The sequence below is a fragment of the Carcharodon carcharias genome, chromosome 1, assembly GCF_017639515.1.
Source record: "Carcharodon carcharias isolate sCarCar2 chromosome 1, sCarCar2.pri, whole genome shotgun sequence".
Classification (NCBI taxonomy): Eukaryota; Metazoa; Chordata; class Chondrichthyes; order Lamniformes; family Lamnidae; genus Carcharodon; species Carcharodon carcharias.
Genome location: NC_054467.1, coordinates 140,860,457 through 140,882,516, shown reverse-complemented (window position 1 = coordinate 140,882,516; position 22,060 = coordinate 140,860,457). Strand labels below are relative to the sequence as shown.

At 41.0% G+C, this 22,060-nt stretch overlaps 1 protein-coding gene across 16 annotated transcripts in view; it reads right to left on the bottom strand.

Annotated features, from left to right (window-relative positions):
* LOC121287879 (LIM and calponin homology domains-containing protein 1-like) overlaps positions 1–22,060 on the bottom strand; it is a 518,147-nt gene that overhangs the window by 84,136 nt on the left and 411,951 nt on the right. For 9 of the 16 annotated variants that reach the window (XM_041205922.1, XM_041206441.1, XM_041206524.1 and 6 more), the window contains 6 exons: positions 15,420–15,659; positions 14,513–14,639; positions 13,023–13,195; positions 12,570–12,696; positions 2,278–2,352; positions 267–295 (listed from right to left, as the gene is read on the bottom strand). In XM_041205922.1, coding sequence (XP_041061856.1) covers positions 267–295; positions 2,278–2,352; positions 12,570–12,696; positions 13,023–13,195; positions 14,513–14,639; positions 15,420–15,659 — 771 coding nt within the window. The remainder of the gene's footprint in view (positions 1–266; positions 296–2,277; positions 2,353–12,569; positions 12,697–13,022; positions 13,196–14,512; positions 14,640–15,419; positions 15,660–22,060) is intronic. The other 7 variants (XM_041206013.1, XM_041206600.1, XM_041206192.1 and 4 more) reach the window with 4 other exon arrangements.

Genomic DNA, 22,060 nt, shown 5'->3' with positions numbered 1-22,060 from the left:
TTGTCTTTGAAAGGCATCATTTTTCACAATGCTGTTATTAAAATTGTTTGAATATTCAGCAACTTGGGTAAACAAATTTAAAAACATCACTATACACATGGTGCTCAATGATTCTGTACTGATCAAGGTGATTTTTCATTATAATATTGAAAAGCATACTCTGACAATGACACACAACACTGCACTGAAGATATTAACGGTCCGGAAGAATTGCTGCTCTTTCAAGGCCATGTTACAAAGATAAAACAATAATGTTATATACTTACATTTATATTTTCATTGCTTTCCACTTCTGCTGAAAGATAAAGAAAAATAATTTTATAAAGGATTAACAATCATGGGTTGAGCTTCCACCTGTCCATGGAGCAGACCTACATGTAGCGGGTAGTAACACTGGGAACATTTTTTTCTAAATGGTTTATGAATCTATTTGCTCTAATATGTTGATGTCCAACCAGACTGCCAAATGCAAGCAGTTTCAATAAAGAGCCAGCAATCAGCACTGTAATGTCAGGCCAGTAAAGATCATTTAGAAATTTGTCACTTTCTTTAAATGTTGTGTGGATGCATCAAGTGAGTTTTTTGGAGCTTGCAATCAGTACCATGATGAGCGTGAATGAAGATGGTGAAGTAGAAATGAAATGCTATTATTTTGCCATAATTAGTGATGCCAAATAAAAAGAAAAGCAAGACTGGTATTTACATAGTAACTTTCATGGCCCGAGGACGCCATAAAGCTCTTTACAGCCAATGAAGTGCTTTTGAGGTGCAATTATTGTTGCAATGTAGGAAACAGAGCAGGGAAATAAATGGCAAGATCATCTGTTTTTGATGTTAGTTGAGGGATAAAAATTGGCCAGGACAGCAGTGAGCAATCCATGTTGCTCACCAATTTTTGAAACCATCAATGGACAGGTGGAAGTCTCAGCTTACAATAGTGAACAAAAGGTTGTAATGACCAGGTAATTGTACATGACCCACCACCAACAAAATGATTTCCAAAAATTACAACAGAACAGCAAGTGATGGTAGAGGAAGTGAGCCACAGATCTGGAATTTACTATCAACTATTGGTGATATCCAGCAATTACTAATTTAAGCAACTTTAGGATACAGTTGTGGATTGTGGAGAATTTTTGTGTCAACACCATGCTGTTGTGATTCTTTTTATTTTTTTTTTTAAGTCTTTTATTATTTGTCACCTGAAATAGTGAAACAGGCAGATTAGTAGGCAGAACACATTTGAGTCCCAAGGGTTTGCAATGCACATAGTTGCCAACCCTACCAATTTTAGGTACTGTTTTCTAAGGTATCAGACTGGCATTTTAAGTAAAGGCAAATAAGATTATTAGATTGAAAATGTCTTCTAAATGTATGCAGTGATTATCTTGCAACTATTAAACAAATTAGAAGAAACAATTATGATGGGTAAATAGTGTCACCTTGCCCATATCTAAATGAGAATGGTTCTGAACATTGTTAGTGCTGATACTCAGCATATATTAGCATATGGCTATTTCTGAAATTCTTTATTTTTTTCATAGCCAGCTTTGACCAGGACTTAGACTCTCTTTGAGCCCTGATTGCTGAGAAATACTAATTGTTACTATTCTTAACAAAGGTGTTGACGTGGTCGTCACAGACCAACGTCCATGATGTGCAGGGATATCTTACAGTAACAATGATGCCATATTTGTGATAATAACATTTTTAGTTCAATCATTATATTCAGACTGTGGCGTACAGAATGGGATCATAAGATCACGGAACTGCTTTCTTGTAAGCGGGGTTCTAATTACAGTGGTCAGTTTATAAATGAGTTAAAGAGAGAGCAGCTGTTGAAGTCCAGTGTAGCTGACCCTTCAACATTCCCTGTAAATGTTCGTTAGACTTGTTTTGTGCTGTAGAAGTTCTTATTTAACTCCAATTTATTGTATTTAATGATGGAAAGGGCACCGTTTTTATGTCCTATTAGGTGGGCCCTATTCACAAGTCTCCAGCTGTTTAGGAACTGACAAGTTTTATGATAGTGACAACGTTTTTAAACCTTCTGGAATTCCTAAAAGTTGACATTAATTTCAAAATAAAGCTTTTTATGAACAACTTTTACAGCTGCTTTTTCCCACATTGGCATGCTTTGGCAACTATGCAGCATATAATGAGGTAGGCAAATCTAGAAAAGCAGGTAATGACTCATGTGATCATTAGTGTGTCCAAAAGCACTCCCAGGTACAGGAAGCAAAACAGAAGGTGGAAATTACTAAGCACAACTTTTACCTGGCTGAGAGAAAAATTCTGAGCGTCGCCAGGAGTTCCGAACTGTAACCGGAACACTGGCAGTATTAGGTGGCTCTAAGGTTGGTAGCAGAATAAAATAAAAAAAAGGAAACAGAAATCATAAGAAAATGACTGGCAAAAGTATATTATGTGGGTATTTATTACAATTACAAAAATAGGTTTGTTTTAGATAAGAGACTTAAACATATATAAAGGTATATAGCATTAAAAAAATTCTTGTAACTGATTTTGACTAGTAATTAAACACTGATCCAAAGATCCTGCTGCAGATTGTAATCCCATAGAGGTATTGCTGAATAAAAGAGACATGTAGAAGCTTTCATCTTGCACTCTTCAGGACACTTTGCAAGAATACCAATATGGGGGAAGACAACAATTTATACTCTATGTGAAGAGAGTGCTGATTGGTAGAAGCCACTTGGCAACCAGAGTCCACTTGCGAACTAATTAGCACTCTCTTCATATACAGTATAAATTGTTGTCTTCCCCCTATGTTGGCATTCTTGTAAAGTGTCCCAAATAGTGTAAGATGAAAAGCTTCGACATGTCTCTTGTCTCAGCAATATCTCAAGTTCTGTACTACCAAACGACTATTTGTATGTCCATAGAGGTAGTTAGGTTTATGATATTTTGTATGCAGGTATGTGCATATTTTACTCCTATGCCAGAGAAATGCCATTTCTATTTTGATGCTTACCCTATGGGCTGAATTTCTCGCTGATCGGGCGGGCGCATGCCCGACCATAAAGTGAGTGGGCGGGCAAATGTCCCGACGTCATCGTGCAATTTTCCAGTCAATTAACAGGCTTATTAAGGCCATTAATTTTCTTTTTATTCGTTCCTGGGATGTGGGCATCGCTGGCTAGTGACCAGTATTTATTGCCCAACCCCAATTGCCCTTGTTCAGAGGGCATCTAGGAGTCAACCACATTGCTGTGGCTCAGGAGTCACGTGTAGGCCAGACCAGGTAAGGGCTGATTTCCAGGTTCTGTGCGTCAGGGAGATTTCATTGCGCGCACCCGCACGCGTGCCCGAAGTTCCGTGCTTGTGCTCCTCTCGCCCCCCCCCCACCCCAGCAGCACTCAGCATTATAGCTCACGTTTCACACTGGCTGGCCATTAATTGGCTAGCCAGCGTGAAATCGATGTTGGGGCCCGATTGCGGGTGGTAGTCAGCTTCGTGACTGCTCCCAGACCCGTCCACCCGACAAGGTAAAAATCCTGCCCTACAAGTAACATCACTGTCTCAACTATACACACTCAGGTAGTATAAAATATTTCTGAAGGCATTATGCAACTGATTTTGTGATGCATATTTAGCAATTACTGTTGTAATAATATCTTGTGTTTTTATTTTAATCTTTACATTAGGAAAATATAGACATACAAAATAACCAAACTTTCAAATCACAAATTTTATTTTAACTCAAATAACATATTGGAAGAAAAGGCTTTCACTATGCGTGTTGATTACTCTAGTGTGACTGAAACCCAGGAGGTCACCAATCCAGTATGTATACAGTTACATACGAAACAGGAGCAGAAGTAGGCCATTCGGCCCCTTGAGCATACTCCACCATTCAATAAGGTCATGGCTGATCTGTTTATATTACTAATTCCACATTCCCATCTACCCCGATAACCTTTCATTCCCTTGCCCAACAAGAATCTATCTATTTCCGCCTTAAAAATAGTCAATGACCCCACTTCACTGCCTTCTGAGGCAGAGAATTCCAAAGTTGCACAACCCTCTTGAGAAAAGAAAATTCTTCTCATCTCTGTCCTAAAAGAGCAACCCCTAATTTTAAAACTCACCCACAAAAGGAAGCACCATTTCCACGTCCACCTTGTTGAGACCGTTCAGGATCTTATATACTTCAATCAAATCACCCCTCACTCATCTAAACTCCAGTGGAAACAAGCCCAGTCTGTCCAACCGTTCCTCATAAGACAACTCACTCATTCCAGGTATCAATCTAGTAAACCTCCTCTGAACTGCCTCTAATGTATTAACATCCTTCGTTAAATAACTCCTTTGTTTCGCGGGCAGCGATCAGCTCCTGCGCCCGCCCGGGTCCGCGCCCGCTCCTGACCGGCCCACCGGCAGGGGGAAATTCCTCCCCATAAACTAGAACACCTAGATCCCTCTACACTTGGAATTCTGCAGCCATTCTCCATTTAAGTAATACTTTCCTGACAATACTCTTCCGGACAATGTGAACAACTTCACATTTTCCCACATTGTACTCAGAAATATTAGTATTACAGAGTATTAGTATTACTCAGTACTCAGTAGAAGTATCACTCAGAAGTATTACCACGTGCTGCAAATGCGCATTGTAACGGTAAGCTAACCAATTGTAATAATATGAAATGTACCAGCATAGATTAAAAGAATAAACAGTATTCAACACTGCTGGGATATCATAGCAAAAAAATGGCATGATTTTTAATGTGAGAAAATTTTTAATTCAATCATATTTAGATTGTGGCAAATTAAATACAATCGTAAGATCACTGAATCTCTTTTTTGGAAATGGGGTTCAAATTACAATAGTCAATTTATAAGTGAGTTAAAGGGAGAGCAGCTGTTGGGATGGTTGTCTTATAAGGGTGGCTTGTATTTGCCGGAGTTTAGCAGAATAAGGGGTGACTTCATTGAAACAAATAAGATCCTGAGGGGCATTGACAGGTTGAAGATGGAAAGGATGTTTCCTCTTGGGGTCACCGTTTAAAAATAGGGGATGGCCCATTTGAGACAGAGGTGAGGAAAGTTTTTTTCTCTCAAAGGTTCGTGAGCCTTTGGAACTCTTCCTCAAATGTTCATATGTCCGTATGTTGGAAGTCCAGTGTAGCTGACCCTTCTGCAATAACCCACCTTAATTTAATTTGGGGAAGTAGACAATGGAGAATCCAATGACAATGTGTATTTGAATTTGCATCCGCTCAATAAAATTCCATGTGAAAAATGACTATTTAAACCCCAAGTTGGATGGGTTCAATACAGATAAAAAAATTGTCTGTCAGGGTAGAAAATCGTGGGTATTCATTTGAGGAGTATACTGCATGGGGGATTTGGATTTGGAAGCTCAGTGCAAACTTGTCAAATTTGGAGATGATACAAAACTGGGGATTGAAAAATGCAGCTCAGAAATGTCAGACTGACCTCGGCAAATGTGCAAGTGGACAGACAACAGTAGATGAAATTTGATGTAAATAATTGTAAAGTACTGTGCGTAGAAAGGAAAAATGAGGAACAAACATGCTCCATTAATTATGTTGAAACAGTGAAGGATGAAGTTCAAAGAAACCTTGGAGTCTTAATAAACTTGGTGCTCAACATTTCCAATCAATGCAGTGCAGCAGCTGACAAAGTCAATTAAGTGTTGAATTACATGATCAAAATAAAAAAGAGTCAGAGAAATTTGTGATCAGATTGTATAGCTATCTGGTAAGGCCCTGCCTTAACTGGTGCATCCATTACTGGTCACAAAGAAACAAAGAAGATATTCAGGTGTGGAAGGAAGTGCAGAGAAGAACCATGAAACTGACTCCTACTTTCAAGGATCTGAATTACCTGGAAAGGTTAGAGAAATGTAGTATAGAAGTGACCTAATGGGAGTATAGGATGGAATGCCCAGAATATTACTTTAAATTAAGTTGAGGAAACAATAGGAGAATAGGTTCAAACTAATTTAGGGCTGATATCAGGAAGAGCTACTTCAAGCAGAGTGATTAATAGTTGGACTGAACTTCCACATAGACTAGTGAAGGTAAAAACCATGAAACCATTTTAAAAACAATTAAGTGCAGCAATGGGAGGACTATAGGGTAATTCTGGTCGAATGAACCACCCTTAATTTTGTTGTGATCTTATTGTTTCAACCTAGTTAAGATATTCGGATGTTCATCAGATGAAATCAAAGATGTATCACAAGCAATTTGTGAGTTATAGAGTTTCCACAATTCCTAAATCTCCCCAGAGTCCGATAGTATTTCTTAGGTTATACTGATTTATCTCCCTTTTATTACCTCTATTGTCTTGCCATGCTATATCCAGTGCCATTAAGTGATAATGCAAATTATCACTCTCACCCCACAATGCATACCCGCCCCTCCATTGTCCATGCTGTGCCACTGAGCTGTATAGACACAAAGGACTGAATTTTTCCAACATGGAATATTTTCGGCCATTTCTATGTTTGAAACCCAGCTGCGAAAGCAGCATCCCTTCCAGGACAATTTTCCGGAAAGCAACCATTTAACTAGTTGCCTCTGGGATCATCATCCAATCAGTGATGGAGGGTGGGCTGAGGAGATGGGAGTTTGATTGAGCATTTTTAATTACAAGGCTGGCTGCTAGCCTTCACTGTGTTTGCAGTGAGAATGCTTTTGAACAGAATGCAGCAGGAAGGGAGGGCGAAATGGAGGTGTGGTGAGGCTGGTGGGAGTGGGAGACTGTGCTGCAAATAATGTACTATGACATCAGACTCCAAGAACTAATCATGCAACAGCCAGACCTCAAGCTTGCCATTTAGTGCAATTAACGGCTAGAATTTATTGAACTTTTATGCCGCTCTGGCCTCCTGCTGTGCACTTGCCTTCTCTGAGTTTCCGAGGTGCTGACACAGCTTGGAGTCTATGTAACACTAGGAATTATCAACCTCAATGGCTTCCCACCACTGTTGGGCAGATTGCTGTCAATGCATAGAAGCGGCCTCCCAGAAAAGCAGCAAGAGGCAGGAACACTTTGGGGAACCGGCACAATCGTGCTTTGCACAATTTTCCCATCTCCTCCACCTCCAAACCTGGCTCTGAGTTCCAGGGATAACTAGCCCCAGAGGCACTATTTTTTAACCTCACTGTCCAGCCGATAATGGACTGGGTTTTCCTCTTTGAGGCTGATAGCGGGAGTCAGGAAAATTTGTGGCTCCATCCGCCTGCCTCAGGAGAAAGTGCCCACGATTAGGGGAGTTTCGTTCCTTGGGGGGGTGGATGTAGGCGGCAGTTGGGCCAGCTGACCCAGGGAAAGGTTCAGATGGAGTTGGAGGGGCTGCCTGGTGCACAGGCGTTTAAAAGGCCAACCTCAGTGCTGTGGGACTTCATCCCAGTTATGATAAAAACAGAAAGGCCCTCCAGCCTTCCTCCCTCACACCTCTTCACCATCCCCCCCTCATGTGCTCCCCATGCCCTATGGCTCCTCAGGACCCCCAAGCCAAGGTAAGCCCCCACCAACCCCCATAGCCCTTCATGCTCAGCTATGGCACTTCCATGACCAATGTCAACCATCCAGACCCTTTAAAATATGATAGCTGAAACTGCAAGCATTCAAAATCTTTTTAATGAGGAAAATATCTTAAGGTGCTTAATAATGAGAAAGAAGATACTAAGTGTGAATAAGAGTGATAAAGAGGGTGGGTGGATGGGGGTGTTTCTGAAAGTACGATCTGAAAGATACATTTTTAAGAGGGTTTTGAAGGAAGTGAGAGAAATGGCTAGATAGAATGATGTGGGGCAGATCTCCAGGTAGCAGGGTTCATTGACTGAAAGGTCTGTTATCGATGGGAGGGCTGAAGGAGCCAGGTGAAAGTGAGGGCAGCAAAGGGTGCTTTCTGTGACAGATGATCCATGTAGGAAAAATTAAAACCATGGAGGGAAATGTAAACAAGGATAAAGACTTTGAAAATCAATATGCAAGGGAACAGGGAGTCAATGGAATGAGGTAAGGATAAGGTTAATGGGAATGAATAAACCATATACCACCTTTCACAACCTCAGGGTAGCTCAAAACGCTTTACAGCCAATTAATTTCTTTGCGCAATCACTGTTATGAAGTAGAAAGTGCAGCAGTCAAGCTGCACATAGCATGGTCCCATTAAAAGCACTAAGATAATGACCTAATCATTTTAGTGATGACGGATGAGGGAGAAATATTGGCCAGGACACTAAAGAGTAATCCCCTAATTTTCTTTGAATGCTGCCATCTGAGGAAGATGAGAAGCCAGAGAAGGAGTTAATAGATCTTTTCTCAATGTAATGAAAGCTTGCTGACTGTACAACTTTCTTCATAATAAGTTAAGATTATACATTATTTAGGAATTATTGGTTACATCATTGTACCTTGATTTCATGATGCACAATTGTGAATGGAAGAACAGCAATGTTTGCACTGAGTTATTTTAACTTTTGGTTCAATGGTGAAACATATTAGGCTGACAGGCTCTTACATTAAAGTTGTTGCCCCATGATGCTGTAATTATCCTGTAATTATTGTGTAATGAGATGTAATAAGGGATTCAGTGACAGATAATCACCAAACTTACCTGTTTCTAAATTGTAACTCCACCACATTACAGAATTTTTTGACCATTTTTCTCACAGAAAGATTTGGGAAATGTACATTTAATTCAAAGTAAAGCACATTCACACAAGCTCAAAAAGAAGCAATGAGACAATGGATGGTTAAAATGCTATTGAGCAAAGTATTGAAGTTATTTCCCCAAAGACTCAATCACAGATTTTGCTGTGGTAATGATGTCAAAGATGACAGCGTTTGCCGTCATTTCACCCCATAAACTGACAAACAACTTCCGGAACGCATCCACAGTTAAACGTGAAGACCAGGAGTTACTGTCAGTGATTCTGTTCTCCTCCACAGCCTGGGCTGTTCAACTGACCCATGTTGAAATTAATACAGAAAACAATATACTGGCGTGAACTAATTGCTTATTTCTCTCAAACTTTCTTCACTAGAAATTTTTAGAGCTTATATGAAGAGGTACAAGGGGCAGTATTTAATGGAGGTGATGGGGGTCTTGCCCACAGGCTGTCCTCCCACTTTTCCCATGTGGCCTCTCACTCTCCCCCTCTGGCTTCTCACTCTCCATAGAATTCCTGATTGGCCAATCAGAGCATTCTGACGGAACGGCCAATCAGGGCACTGAATATTGGGAAAAAAAGCTTCACCCCTGTCATTGGCTCTGGATGCAGGTGAAAAGGATTTCTGCACATGTAGGCGCAGCCACTTAACAAGTGGGTGGCCTTCAATTCCCAGGGAGCACCAAAACGGTTTTTTAGATTTGCTGATAGTAAATGGAATGTGAGGGGTGGGTTAAGGGGGAGGGAGTCAGGGGAGCTGAAAACCTTGACATTTCAGCAATCTGAAAAGAACCTGTCAGGACACCGGGACATTTAGTGAAAAACCAAGACTAACGTCTGGTTAACCTACCCAAATGTTTGTTCTGGCAATTGTAAATATTTAATGTGGCTACTGTTGTACCAGAAGGAGATTATATGGAATAAACAAAATGGTTGCGAGGCTCAGGTATCAAATCTTGCAATTTCTTTTCTCAGTATATTGATTTGCTCACAAATTCTATGACTTTTTAAAACAATTTTTGCTCACATTTACAACACTTTAAAATTGTGTTCACATTCATATGGTTTATAAATGTTTTGACATGTAATGGAACTGCTTAAAAAGTTCTTAAAAGTTTTCCAAAGCCTATTTTAAAGTTTTTAGAAGTTTAAAAAGGTCTTTAAAACACTTCTCTTTAAGGCCCAGGCTGAAGGTGTGGGCATGCACTATGCTCCTGTTAGTTTTGTCAGATTTTGTGGGTATGTATGTCTTCTCTTGACAGCCCCATGGGCTCTGATGTTTGCAACCACATTAATCAATGCTGCTTAAATCTATGACAGTCAACATGGCACAAGAATGTCTGGGCTTTTTGACAATGTTTTGCACCAGGAGGATAGTCCAGTGCACAGATTTCTTCAAGGTCAGTGGCGAGCACCACTGCCTCATCAGTGACCACAAAATGGGGACCAATAACTGTAAGCAAGTGGTAACCTGTCTTGGTAATTAATAAATGCTTCACACTTTTTGTTTTGAGAGGCCCCAGACCCTGGTTGCTCAGCAGCATACACCTGGAACAGGTTCACCCTTCACAGGTTATGAATACAGAGGAGGATAAACAAAAGATTTCTGCAAATTTTCCAATTGTTAATGACTGCTAGCTGTTGACAATAACAAGAAATCCAGCAGGATTTGCAAGGGTAAAAATAGATTAAGCTGTTCTTCAGTCTTAGTAATTCTTTTAAATTTAAATTCATCACTCAACAACGCCAGTCAGTTCAGAATGTCTTTAATACCTGACAAGTTTCAATTGAATTGTTTCTATTTTACTTGTCAAGGTATGTTACAATTCTTCTTTCACTTCTGAAAACAGATACTCACAATGCATATTTAAGGTACCTGAGTCATTTAGTACTTACCAGGATATCCTTGATTGGTCTTTATTAAATGTTTTAATTGGGATATTTCACTAGTTTGGTTATTTAGCGTCAGCATCAAGCACTTCCAGGCCACACATGACATAGGTCCAATCCAGTGTAAACCTCAGTAATGTAAGCACATTACTCCACAGCACCATTGTGACAATTACATACAGACTAGATATCCTTGTAACTTATCTGACTGATATATGTGCAAATTTGTGTTGATCAGTGGCTAGCTTTATGGTGGGTCCCACCAGTTAAACACTGGATTGAAATCAGCCCAAATCACTCATATTATCAGAGAGAGACATGATTTGAACCAAGGTCCAGAGGTTAAAGGTTGCCATAGCAATCCACTGAATTATTTGATTTTTTAATATCAAAATAAATCACAATCATTTTAGGTAGCAATTCATAATCACTTAACTGTTCAGGTGCTAATATTGCAAACAACAAATTCTAGCCTAATGATCCTAAATAAATCAGTTCCTTTATTTTATTTGCATGAGAATTAAGCATTTTAATGTTAGTTAATAGATACATTTGATATGAATAAATGGGAATAATATAATTATAATCTTATACTCCACATGGTACTAAAAGGCACTAAAGCCACAGTGACACAGCTCTTGTCATGTTCTCATTGCTTTACCTGCGTTATCAACTCTTGACTTAATGAATCTTATCACTTTAAACATTTCTTCTAAAAATATAAGTGCACAGATTGCATATTGTTAGGATTTGGGCAGCGTTATTTTTAAAGATTAATGCTATAAAGCCCAGTAATTGATTGAACCTCTGAAGCGTGGTTGAGAGTTCCATGTTCAGGACTGCCTGTCACTTATAACTGTCCACCACAAACTGAGGATTTTGATTTAGTTCTCAATCAGGTTACTGGACTGATTACAGGTAGGTCTTTAGGGTAGAGTTTCTGCTCTGAGCACAATTGGTGGATTAATTTTATGCAAAATAGTGCCCACTTTGAAAAACATTTCTTTTTCTTGAGGTTTCACTCAAATTAATTTTCATATTGCCAAACGCAAAACCTGCCATGAGCTCGAACAATTAGGCTGCATTTTAAAATGTGACTTTTTTAAAAAAATCAAATTTTGCTTTAAAAAATATTCCTAGATACATTTAAGTGGCAATATGGTTGAATTTCTTTTATTAAGAAAAATAAACATTTTAAATCACAGTGTCAGTCTACCAATTTTAAGTAACTCATTTTTTTTTAAGACTTAGGAACATAGCAGCAGGAATAGGCCATGCCATTCAAACAGCTCATGGCTGATTATCTACCTCTACACCATTTTTCCCCACTATCTGCCTATCCCTTGATGTCATGAGCATCCAGAAATCTATTGATTTCTGTCTTGAATGTACTCAACAATTGAGCTTCCACAGCTCAAAGTTAAAAGAAAAAAATCTGAAAATATTTTCTAGTTAGAGTGGGTGCAGTAGAAAATTTTTTTTAAAAGCTTTTTAAAAAATCAAAACATTTGAAAACGTAATTATTGCACCCAAAGGAACCACGCTAACTTTTGGAGCCTCCTTAAAGGCCTGCAAACAAGCTCTATTCACAGGAACTTCCAATGTTGATAGATTCCTCCTGGTTTTGCGAATAGGGCCTGCTTCTAGCATAATGGTTTTAAAACCAGTGCAAGAGTTCATAGAAATTCGAGTTGCACTGAACACAATTTGTGCTTAAAATTCCATGCTCCTTGGTGTAGGTTATCGGGGGAATTGGAATGAAACAATCAGTGCAAGCAAACGGAAATTCTACTCCATGGCATATTGATGAAGATATAATTTTTGCAAGTACAGTTTGCAAAATAAAACACTGGTGTTGCATCCATTCAACTTATGCAATTTGTTCATAACACTAATTTTAGTCAACTTTTACAACTTAATACACTAAACACTACTCTGCTACATTTGTAAGCTAACTGCATCTCAATGCAGCAGGCATGTTCTCTGTGCATTTTGGTGTCTCACCTTGCTGATTAATAGCATCAACAGGCTGACTGTCCTCCACAGTCCCTTCCTCCACTTCACTTATCTTCTGAATGAAATCGAACACATCTCCTGTTTCACTGTGTTGAATCGTCTCTGATTTTAATGCCTGTTTTGTGTTAAACACAATGAGTGACCTTGACATTGTAAATATTAAACTGTATCAGATAAAACCGAGACCTATTGAAGTTCACTTCCTAAAGTGAAAAGGACAATTAAAGAAAGAAGTGGGCTTCCAGGTTGATGATACAGCTCCAAAATCGCTCCATAATGGTTTCAAAAGTTATTTTACAAAGTCACATTGTCAAATCTTCCCAAAAAACTTTGAAAATTGCAATTTTGGATTACAATAAAATATTGCAATGGAGCAATAAATAATACATAGGAAGAAGTGAAATTTTTGAAACCAGTGTGCTAGATTAAATCAATGCCTACCTCTTGTTTAAGCTGTTTCTGTGCACTTTCACTGGGCTCCTCTTTCTCAGGGTTTAAGCAGGCTTCATCAATGGTTAGAGCTTTTGAATCAGCTGTGTTCCTGGTGCCCAATGCCACATTGTTTGAGAGGGCAATGTGTACTGTTGATGTTTCCAAGTTCCAGTGATGATCTTCTTCATCGTTTACAATAAAATAAAAGTAGAATTAGTGATTAAGTCATTCAAAGTAAACAGATACTTGTGATAGGAGCACAAGAACAGGAGGAGGACATTCAGCCCCTTGAGTCTGTTCTGCCATTCCATGGTTTTAGCAATTGGTAATTAGCAGGCAAGCCAATAATTATATTACAACATCATGAGGCTCAAAATTGGGTTAAGTGTCTTTGAATTCTAGCCTTAATTGACATAAATGAACAGTTTGCCAGCCCACAGCTTGCAGGTTCACAGGGGTGAAGTACTCCCAGTTTCAGAGGTGACTTATTCCTTTTTGACATTGTCACTGCTGCTATTGGCCCATTTTAGATTGTAGTAAAAGGTCTAATCCAGCCTCTTCATCATCTCCAAAAGAGTTTCAGTGCACATGGGGTAGAAAAACAACACAAGCTTAAAGCAGAGAATTGGGGCATGAAGAGAGATAAACACATGAAACAAATAACAAAGAGTGAAAGAACTGGAGTTGCATCAGACATCTCTTCCTTGATCACAAAATTACATTAAAAAAACTCCTCTACTTCTTAGATAGTACTGTTCTAACCTGAAACAATCAATGCATTTTTGGAAGATAAAAGCAAAATACTGTAGATGCTGAAAATCTGAAATAAAAACAAAAAAGGCTGGTAAAACTCAGCAGGTCTGGCAGCATCTATGGAAAGAGAAACAGAGCTAACATTTCTAGTCTGGATAACTCTTCTTCAAAACTCTGAAGAAGTTATATGGACTCGAAACGTTAACTTTATTTCTCTCTCCAAGATGCTGCCAGACCTGCTGAGTTTCACCAGCCTTTTCTGTTTTTATTTCACCAAGGTCAATTGTTTGCTTCTAACCTCTAAGAAAGCTTCTTTTTATTTCATTTATGGGATATGGCTATCGCTGGCTGGGCCAGCATTTATTGCTTATTCCTAATTGCCCTCGAGAAGATAGTGGTGAACCTTCTTGAACTGCTGCAGCCTGTGTGGTGTAGTTACACCCATTGTGCTGTTAGAGATTCGGTCTGCCACTGGATCCCCAGAGGATCAGGGATGAGGGACAACTACAACAGCTTGTAGTTGCCAAGCTGTATCTTCTAAAAAAACATTTTCACTCACACATATTCACTGAACCTTGTGTTTGTATATAATGTAATTACTAAGTCACAATGCCACTTATTGCCATTGAGCCTCTCACTTGCTAGACTTGAAAACAGACCAGGAAAGTCTGACATTTGTTACACCACAACAAGTGGTACAGACAGAGCTGGAACTTATTGCTGCATGTTTGAATTGAGCCTCACACCTTCTTGTGCTGCATCTTTTACTGTCTCTTTCTCAGTCGCATTGCAGCACGGTTTCAACTCAGATTCTTCCTCTGTGCTTGGCTGTTGACTGATGGGAATGGTGACTGGCATCTCAGTTCGCTCCTCCTACAGGAGAAAGAATCCATGGGTTTATTATAAAGCACAATCAATATAACAGCATGTAACAGCCGGATAACATCTAAGCACTGATATGGATGAGCGTGGTGTCTGTGGGAGAGTGTCACGAGGCTCAGGTCATTTTCACTCTTCGTCCTCATTTGAACATACCAAACACGACTCCCTGTCAAATTAGCTGTCAATGATGATGTAAAGCTGACAAACAGGAGATGGCCAAGTACAGTAGGAAGCCACGGCCATGGACCTGCTGGAATGGTCCCCGATGTCAGATAAGTGATAGGGTGAAGGAGTTTATGAAGTCTTTTGAAGATTAACTATTAATCTCCTCAGGGCTTGCTGCTGCTCTCACTGGGCTTCCAAATCAAATCAGAACCAGGCACCAACCTTGTGATACAAACTTAACATAGCTTTGCAGTTTCATTGATATCATCAAACCCAGACGTTTATATTTTAATGAAATCCTCACCTGCTGCCCGAAAACCAGGAATTAATTACTGCGTAACATGAGTGGAGTGAACCAAAGGGCAAGGTACCTGTCTCTATTTTAACCCCCACAAATTTCTTTCTTGTCAAACATGGCATGGCGTTAAAATTAACATATATAGTGAGGATTTACAAGAGGGAACACTCACAGAAAAATAACATGAAGTGAGAATGTATTAATCATCTTAATATCATGACTTAGAACACCTACAAATATTGTTCTTGACAGTAACCTTGATCTAGAATTGTGGGACATGAGCCACTTGTTACTATAGGTGTATTTACCTTCTCTGTATCTTCAGTCTGCGGGTCATTTATGGTTGAAGAAATCAACTGTTCAAGTCCGGACACATTACAGTAGATATTTGTCTGAGATTTTAATGGAGGATTGTCCACTCTTGCTACACCTTCAAATGCCTGTGATTTTGTAAGGGTTGGAGAAGATATTGCAGATGTGTACTCCTTGTCTTCAACTCTGGTAAAAGTTGGGCTGGTATCTCCATTTATTCTAATCTTTCCATCTTTCTACATATACACACACACACACACACACACACACACACACACACAAATATAAAGAAAATAATTTGGATTAGATGTTAATCCTTTAATTGTAAAGTTCAGCCTTTTCTATAAGTTATTATAATAGAAAACATTCAAAGCAATGCAGGTAAAGACTCCTGTGGTGTACAGAATATAGAAATATGTAGACAATTGCATAAATTTTAGCACAAAAAGCTTAAGTACCAAAAAAATGTAAATCATTCCTTTTTGGAAATCAACTAACAGTGATTCGCAAAAGGTAACTGTAAGTATGAAGCACTTTAAGACATTCTGACAGCAGCATAAGATGCTATACAATAATTTTTTAAATGAAATTACACTTAATTAGTCCAGTGCAAATTGTTCTTAAATCTGTTACAATTCCTATGATCATAAGAAATAGGAGCAGGAATAGACCATTTGGCCCATTGAGTCTCATCTGCCATTCAATGATCTGATTGTGGCCTTAACTCCACTTTCCTGCTTGCCTTTTCTCCATAACTCTTGACTCCCTTCTCAATCAAAAACCTAATCAACTCAGCCTTGAAAATATTCAATGGCCTAAGCTCCACTGCTTCCTGTGGAAGAGAATTCCAATAATTAACGACCCTCTGAGAGAAGAAACTCCTCATCCCTGCCTTAAATGGGAGTCCCTTATTTTTAAACTATGTACCATAGTTCTAGATTCCCCCATGAGAGAAACATTCTCTGTGCCTACCCTGTCAAGCCCCCTCAGAATCTTATATGTTTCATTCAGATCACATCTCATTCTTCTCAACTCCAATGAGTATAGCCTCAACCTGCTCAACTTTTCCTCACAGCGGTGGATGAGCAGGTACAGTTGCCATCGGAGCGATGGCAGGGTGCTCCTGATGGGAACAGCCTCTCCGCTGCCCCTCTGCCATTGACACCAATGCCTCAGAGTGCCATGGCAACAGATGAGACCCCTTTCACTGTGCAGGAGATCCCCTTACAACCTCAGGCAACCAGAGGAGAACTGCCAAAGTCAGCCCAGGCAAAAGGGCATCAGAGTCAGTAGACTTTCTCCAGCACAAATGGCAGCAAGGAGGGAGCGTCACACCACATATTCAGGGATATTGATTAGAACAGTTTACCATCCTGACTTGGCAATATATCACCGTTCCTTCACTGTTGCTGGATCAACATCCTGAAACTCACTTCCTAACAGCATTGTGAGTGTATCTACGCCACATGAACTGCAGCGGTTCAAAAAGGCAGTTCACCACAAGCTTATCAAGGGCAATTAGGGATGGGCAACAAATGCTGGCCTAACCAGTGATGCACAAATCCCATGAATGAATTTTAAAAATGTATATTAAATAATGGTGTTGTCTGTACTTGCTGTTCTGGCTTCATATGTATTTCACGTATGTAATGCCCTGGTTTGGATTTGAGTGACTGACTGCTATCAAGGGAATTTTTGCTCATGTGAACTCCTCTGAATAGCCTCATGTTGTGCCTCACCACATGCCTCATGCACAGCCAGCCCTGGTGTTGATGGGAGGGAGGCAAAGACTTTTTGGTTTGATGAATTCCATGTTCGTAGATAAAATGTTGCACCATAAAGACCTCCTGCAACTCTCTGCCATCCAAAGCCTGTTGTACACCAGGTTCCTCTGTTGACTGGCATGGCTTCTCCCGCTCACCCTCAGCCTCATTGTCAGAGGATGTGACTCACTCCATGAGATCATCCTCTGCTTGGGCCTTCCCTCTCTGAAGCGTCAGGATGTATACGGCGCAGCAGACCACAAGCTGGAGAATACTGCAGAAACCCAGCTGCACGATTCAAGCATCGAAATCTCACGATGGCCCATCAGCTGATGAATCAGTGCTCCTCCATGTTGAACATCACTTGGAGGAAGCACTGAGGGTGGAAAGGGCACAGAATGTACTCTGGGGAACGTCAATGCTCATCACCAAGAGTAGCTCGGTAGCACCACTACAGACCAAGCTGGCTGAGTCCTAAATGACATAGCTGCTAGACCGGGTATGCAGCATGAGGTGAGGGAACCAACAAGAGGGAAAGACATACTTGACCTCATCCTCACCAACCTGCCTGCTGCAGATGCATCTGTCCTTGACAGTATCAGTAGGAGTGACCAGCACTCAGTCATTATGGAGACGAAGTCTGGTCTTCACATTAAAGATAACCTCCATCGTGTTTTGTGGCAATACCATTTACTAAATGGGATACATTTTGAACAGATTTAGCAATTCAAGGCTGGGCAACCATGCGGTGCTGTGGGCCATGAGAAGCAGCAGAATTGTACTCAACTACAATCTGTATTCTCATGGCCCTGCATATCTCCCACTTCTACCATTAGCATCAAGCCAGGGAATGAATCCTGGTTCAATGAAGAGTGCAGGGGGGCATGCCAGGAGCAGCACCAGGCATACCGAAAAATGAGGTCTCAACCTGGTGAAGCTACAGGACTACTTGCATGCCAAACAGTATAAGTAGCAAGCGATAGACAGATCTAAGCTCTTCAGTCCTGCCACATCCAGTCCTGAATGGTGGTGGACAATTAAACAACTCACTGGAGGAGGAGGCTCTACAAATATCCCCATCCTCAATGATGGGGGAGCTCAGCGCATCAGTGCAAAAGATAAGGCTGAAGCATTTGCTACAATCTTCAGCCAGAAGTGCCGAGTGGATGATCCATCTTGGCCTCCTCCAGAGATCCCCAGCCACACAGATGCCAGTCTTCAACCAATTCGATTCACTCCACATGATATCAAGAAATGGTTGAAGGCACTGGATACTGCAAAGTCTATGGGCCCTGACAATATTCTGGCAATATGGGTATGTCCTGTACACAAAAAGCAGGACAAATCCAAACCGGCCAATTACAACCCCATCTGCCTACTCTTGATCATCAGTAAAGTGATGAAAGGGGTCATTAACAGTGCTATCAAGCAACACTTGCTTAGCAATAACCTGCTCACTGATGCCCAGTTTGAGTTCTGCCAGAGTCACTCAGCTTCTGACCTCATTACAGCCTTGATTCAAACATGGACAAAAGAGCTGAACTCCAGAGGTGAGGTGAGAGTGACTGCCCTTGACATCAAGGCAGCATTTGACTGAGTGTGGCATCAAGGAGCCCAAGCAAAACTGGAGTCAATGGGAATCAGAGGGAAAACTCTCCGCTGGTTGGAGTCACACATAGCACAAAGGAAGATTGTTGTGGTTGTTGGAGGTCAATCATCTCAGTTCCAGGGCATCACTGCAGGAATTCCCTCAAGGTAGTGTCCTCGGCCCAACCATCTTCATCAATGCTTCATCAATGACCTTCCTTCCATCATAAGGTCAGAAGCGGGGATGTTTGCTAACGCTTGCACAATGTTCAGCATCATTCGCGACTCCTCAGATACTGAAGCAGTCCATGTCCAAATGCAGCAAGACCTGGACAATATCCAGGCTTGGGGTGACAAGTGACAAGTCACATTTGCGCCACACAAGTGCCAGGCAATGACCATCTCCAACGAGAGAATCTATCCATCACCCCTTGACATTCAATGGCATTACCATCATTGAATCCCCCACTATCAACATCCTGAGGGTTATAATTGACCAGAAACTGAACTAGACTAGCCATATAAATACTGTGGCTACAAGAATAGGTCAGAGACTAGGAATCCTGCAGTGAGTATCTCACCTTCTGACTCCCAGAAGCCTGCCCACCATCTACAAAGCACAAGTCAGGAGTGTGATGGAATACTCCCTGTTTTCCCGGATAAGTGCAACTCCAACAACATTCAAGAAGCTTGACACCGTCCAGGGCAAAGCAGCCCGCTTGATTGTAACCCATCCACCAACATTCACTCCCTCCACCACTGACGCACAGTAGCAGCAGTGTGCACCATCCACAAGATGCAATGCAGGAACTCACCAAAGTTCCTTCAACTGAACCTTTAAATCCCACGACCACTACCATCACGAAGGACAAGGGCAGCAGATAGATGGGAACACCACCACCTGCAAGTTCCCCTCCAAGCCACTCACCATCCTGACTTAGAAATATATCACCGTTCCTTCACAGTCACTGGGTCAAAACCCTGGAACTCCCTCCCTTACAGCGCTATGGCTGTACCTACACCACATGGACTGCAGCAGTTCGAGAAGGCAGCTCACCAGCTCAAGGGCAATTAAGGATGGACAATAAATACTGGCCTAGCCAGTGACACCCACATTCAATGAAGGAATATAAAAAAAAGATGCATCATTCTCATTGTAGCACATTTCTGCATCTGTCTGTGGATTTCTCACTGGGGCCATGAGCCATCTCTTCAGCAGGTACCCCTTGTCTCCAAGAAGCCAACCCTGTAATGGTTGGCACCTGGGAGTGCCTAAGGATGTAAGAGTCATGGCTACTCCCAGGATAGCGGGCACACACCTGCATGATCCTCTGATGATGGTCACACAAAATTTGGACATTGATGGAATGAAAATCATTCCGATTGACAAATGCCCTTGGCTGGCTTGATGGAGCTTTGATAGTTATATGCATGCAATCTATCACACCTTGAACTTTGGGGAATCCAGCAATACACGTGAAGCCTCTGGCTCTCTCGGTCTGACTAACGTCATCAGTGGTGAAGAAGATTAAGTCACTTGCTCGCCTAAATATTGTACCAATGGCCTTTATGCAATGGTGAGCTGAAGCTTAAGATGTGCCACAAAGCTCTCTGGATCATTTTTGGAATGTCACTGATGCATAAAAGTTCAAGGCCACCATCATCTCGAGAGTGACAAGCATCAGGTGGCTGGCAACTCAATTTGAATTTATCTCCCCGGCCAGCAATTCAGAAAGGGAGGTCACAATCTCCCTGGAGAGACACAGTCTGTGAAGACATTGGTACTGTCAGAGCTGATGGTAATTTATCATTTGCCTGTAGACCCTCTGTGCAGGATAGTATCTTCTCCCAACATGGATTGACTGCTGTTGTTGTCTGCGTGGTTCTAGCCCTTGTCAAGCAGCAGGTTCCTCACCTGCCTGGACTGCAGGATGCACCTGTCCCTGGATAGCTGGCCTCCTCCATCTCCTTCTCCTCATTTCCTCCTCGCTGGAGGAGCCTCCTCCAGAGTGCACAATCCTCATGGGGACAGCGATCTTTGGTTCCTCTGCTGGAGTCCTTCAGGATAGTCCTGCCTCCAGTCACCTTCCCTGGTACCCTCTCATTTGTAATGTTAGTCTATAAAAGCTGAAGAAATAAAGTCTACTAACAAACACTGCCACCTTCAGCAGCAGGCTCTGCTGCTAACGCAGCTGTGGTCTTGCTCGCAGGCCTTTTTATCCACCCTTGTGCCACCTGCTATTACCTGGCGTAACTCACTCCCAACTAGTCTCCTATGTGAGCACCAAAAAGTGGAATGGGCAATGTAAATTGCTTCTTTAACAAGCTCAACAGTTTGCTAATTGTTTTTTTTCAAAATAGTGGGTGGGCTTCCAATTTCGGCATTTGCCCACCTTCAATAATATTGGAGACTGACAGAATGACGTTGGATTGCTGACCTGACCTCATTATGTGTATTTTATGTAAGTACGGGAGGAAGTGGCCCGCCCAATTTGCAGCCAGCCCAATTTTTGGCCATAAAATCCTACCCTTTGTACCCTCTTCACAATTCGCTTTCTTACCTAAAAACAAAAAACTACTGATGCTGGAAATCCAAAACAAAAATAAAAATACCTGGAAAAACTCAGCAGGTCTGACAGCATCTGCGGAGAGGAATACAGTTAACATTTCGAGTCCGTATGACTCTTCAACAGAACTTCATACGAACTCGAAACGTTAACTGTATTCCTCTCCGCAGATGCTGTCAGACCTGCTGAGTTTTTCCAAGTGTTTTTGTTTTTGTTTTCGCTTTCATACCTATCCTTGTATCATCAGCAAGTCTGACAACAATAGATCCTTCACCCAAGTCATTAATGTGATTGTAAATAGTTGAGGGCCCAGTCCTGATCCCTGCGGCACTCCACTTGTCATAGTTTGCCAACCTGAAAATGACCCATTTATCCTGACCCTCTGTTTCCTGTTAAGTTGGCTGATTCTTTATCCATGTTAAAGTATCACCTCCAACACCATGAGTAACCTTTTATGTAGCACCTTATCAAATGCCTTTTGGAAATCCAAATGCACTACATCTACTGGTTCCCCTTTATCCACTCTGTTTGTTACATCCTCAAAGAACTCTAATAAAATTGTCAAAAATGATCCCCCTTTCTCAAAACCATGTAACTGCCTGATTGTATTATGATTTTCTAAATGTCCTGATACTACCTCCTTAATAATGGATCCTAGCATTTTTCTAATGATAGATGTTAGGCTAACTGGACTACAGTTTCTTGCTTTCTGTTTCCCTG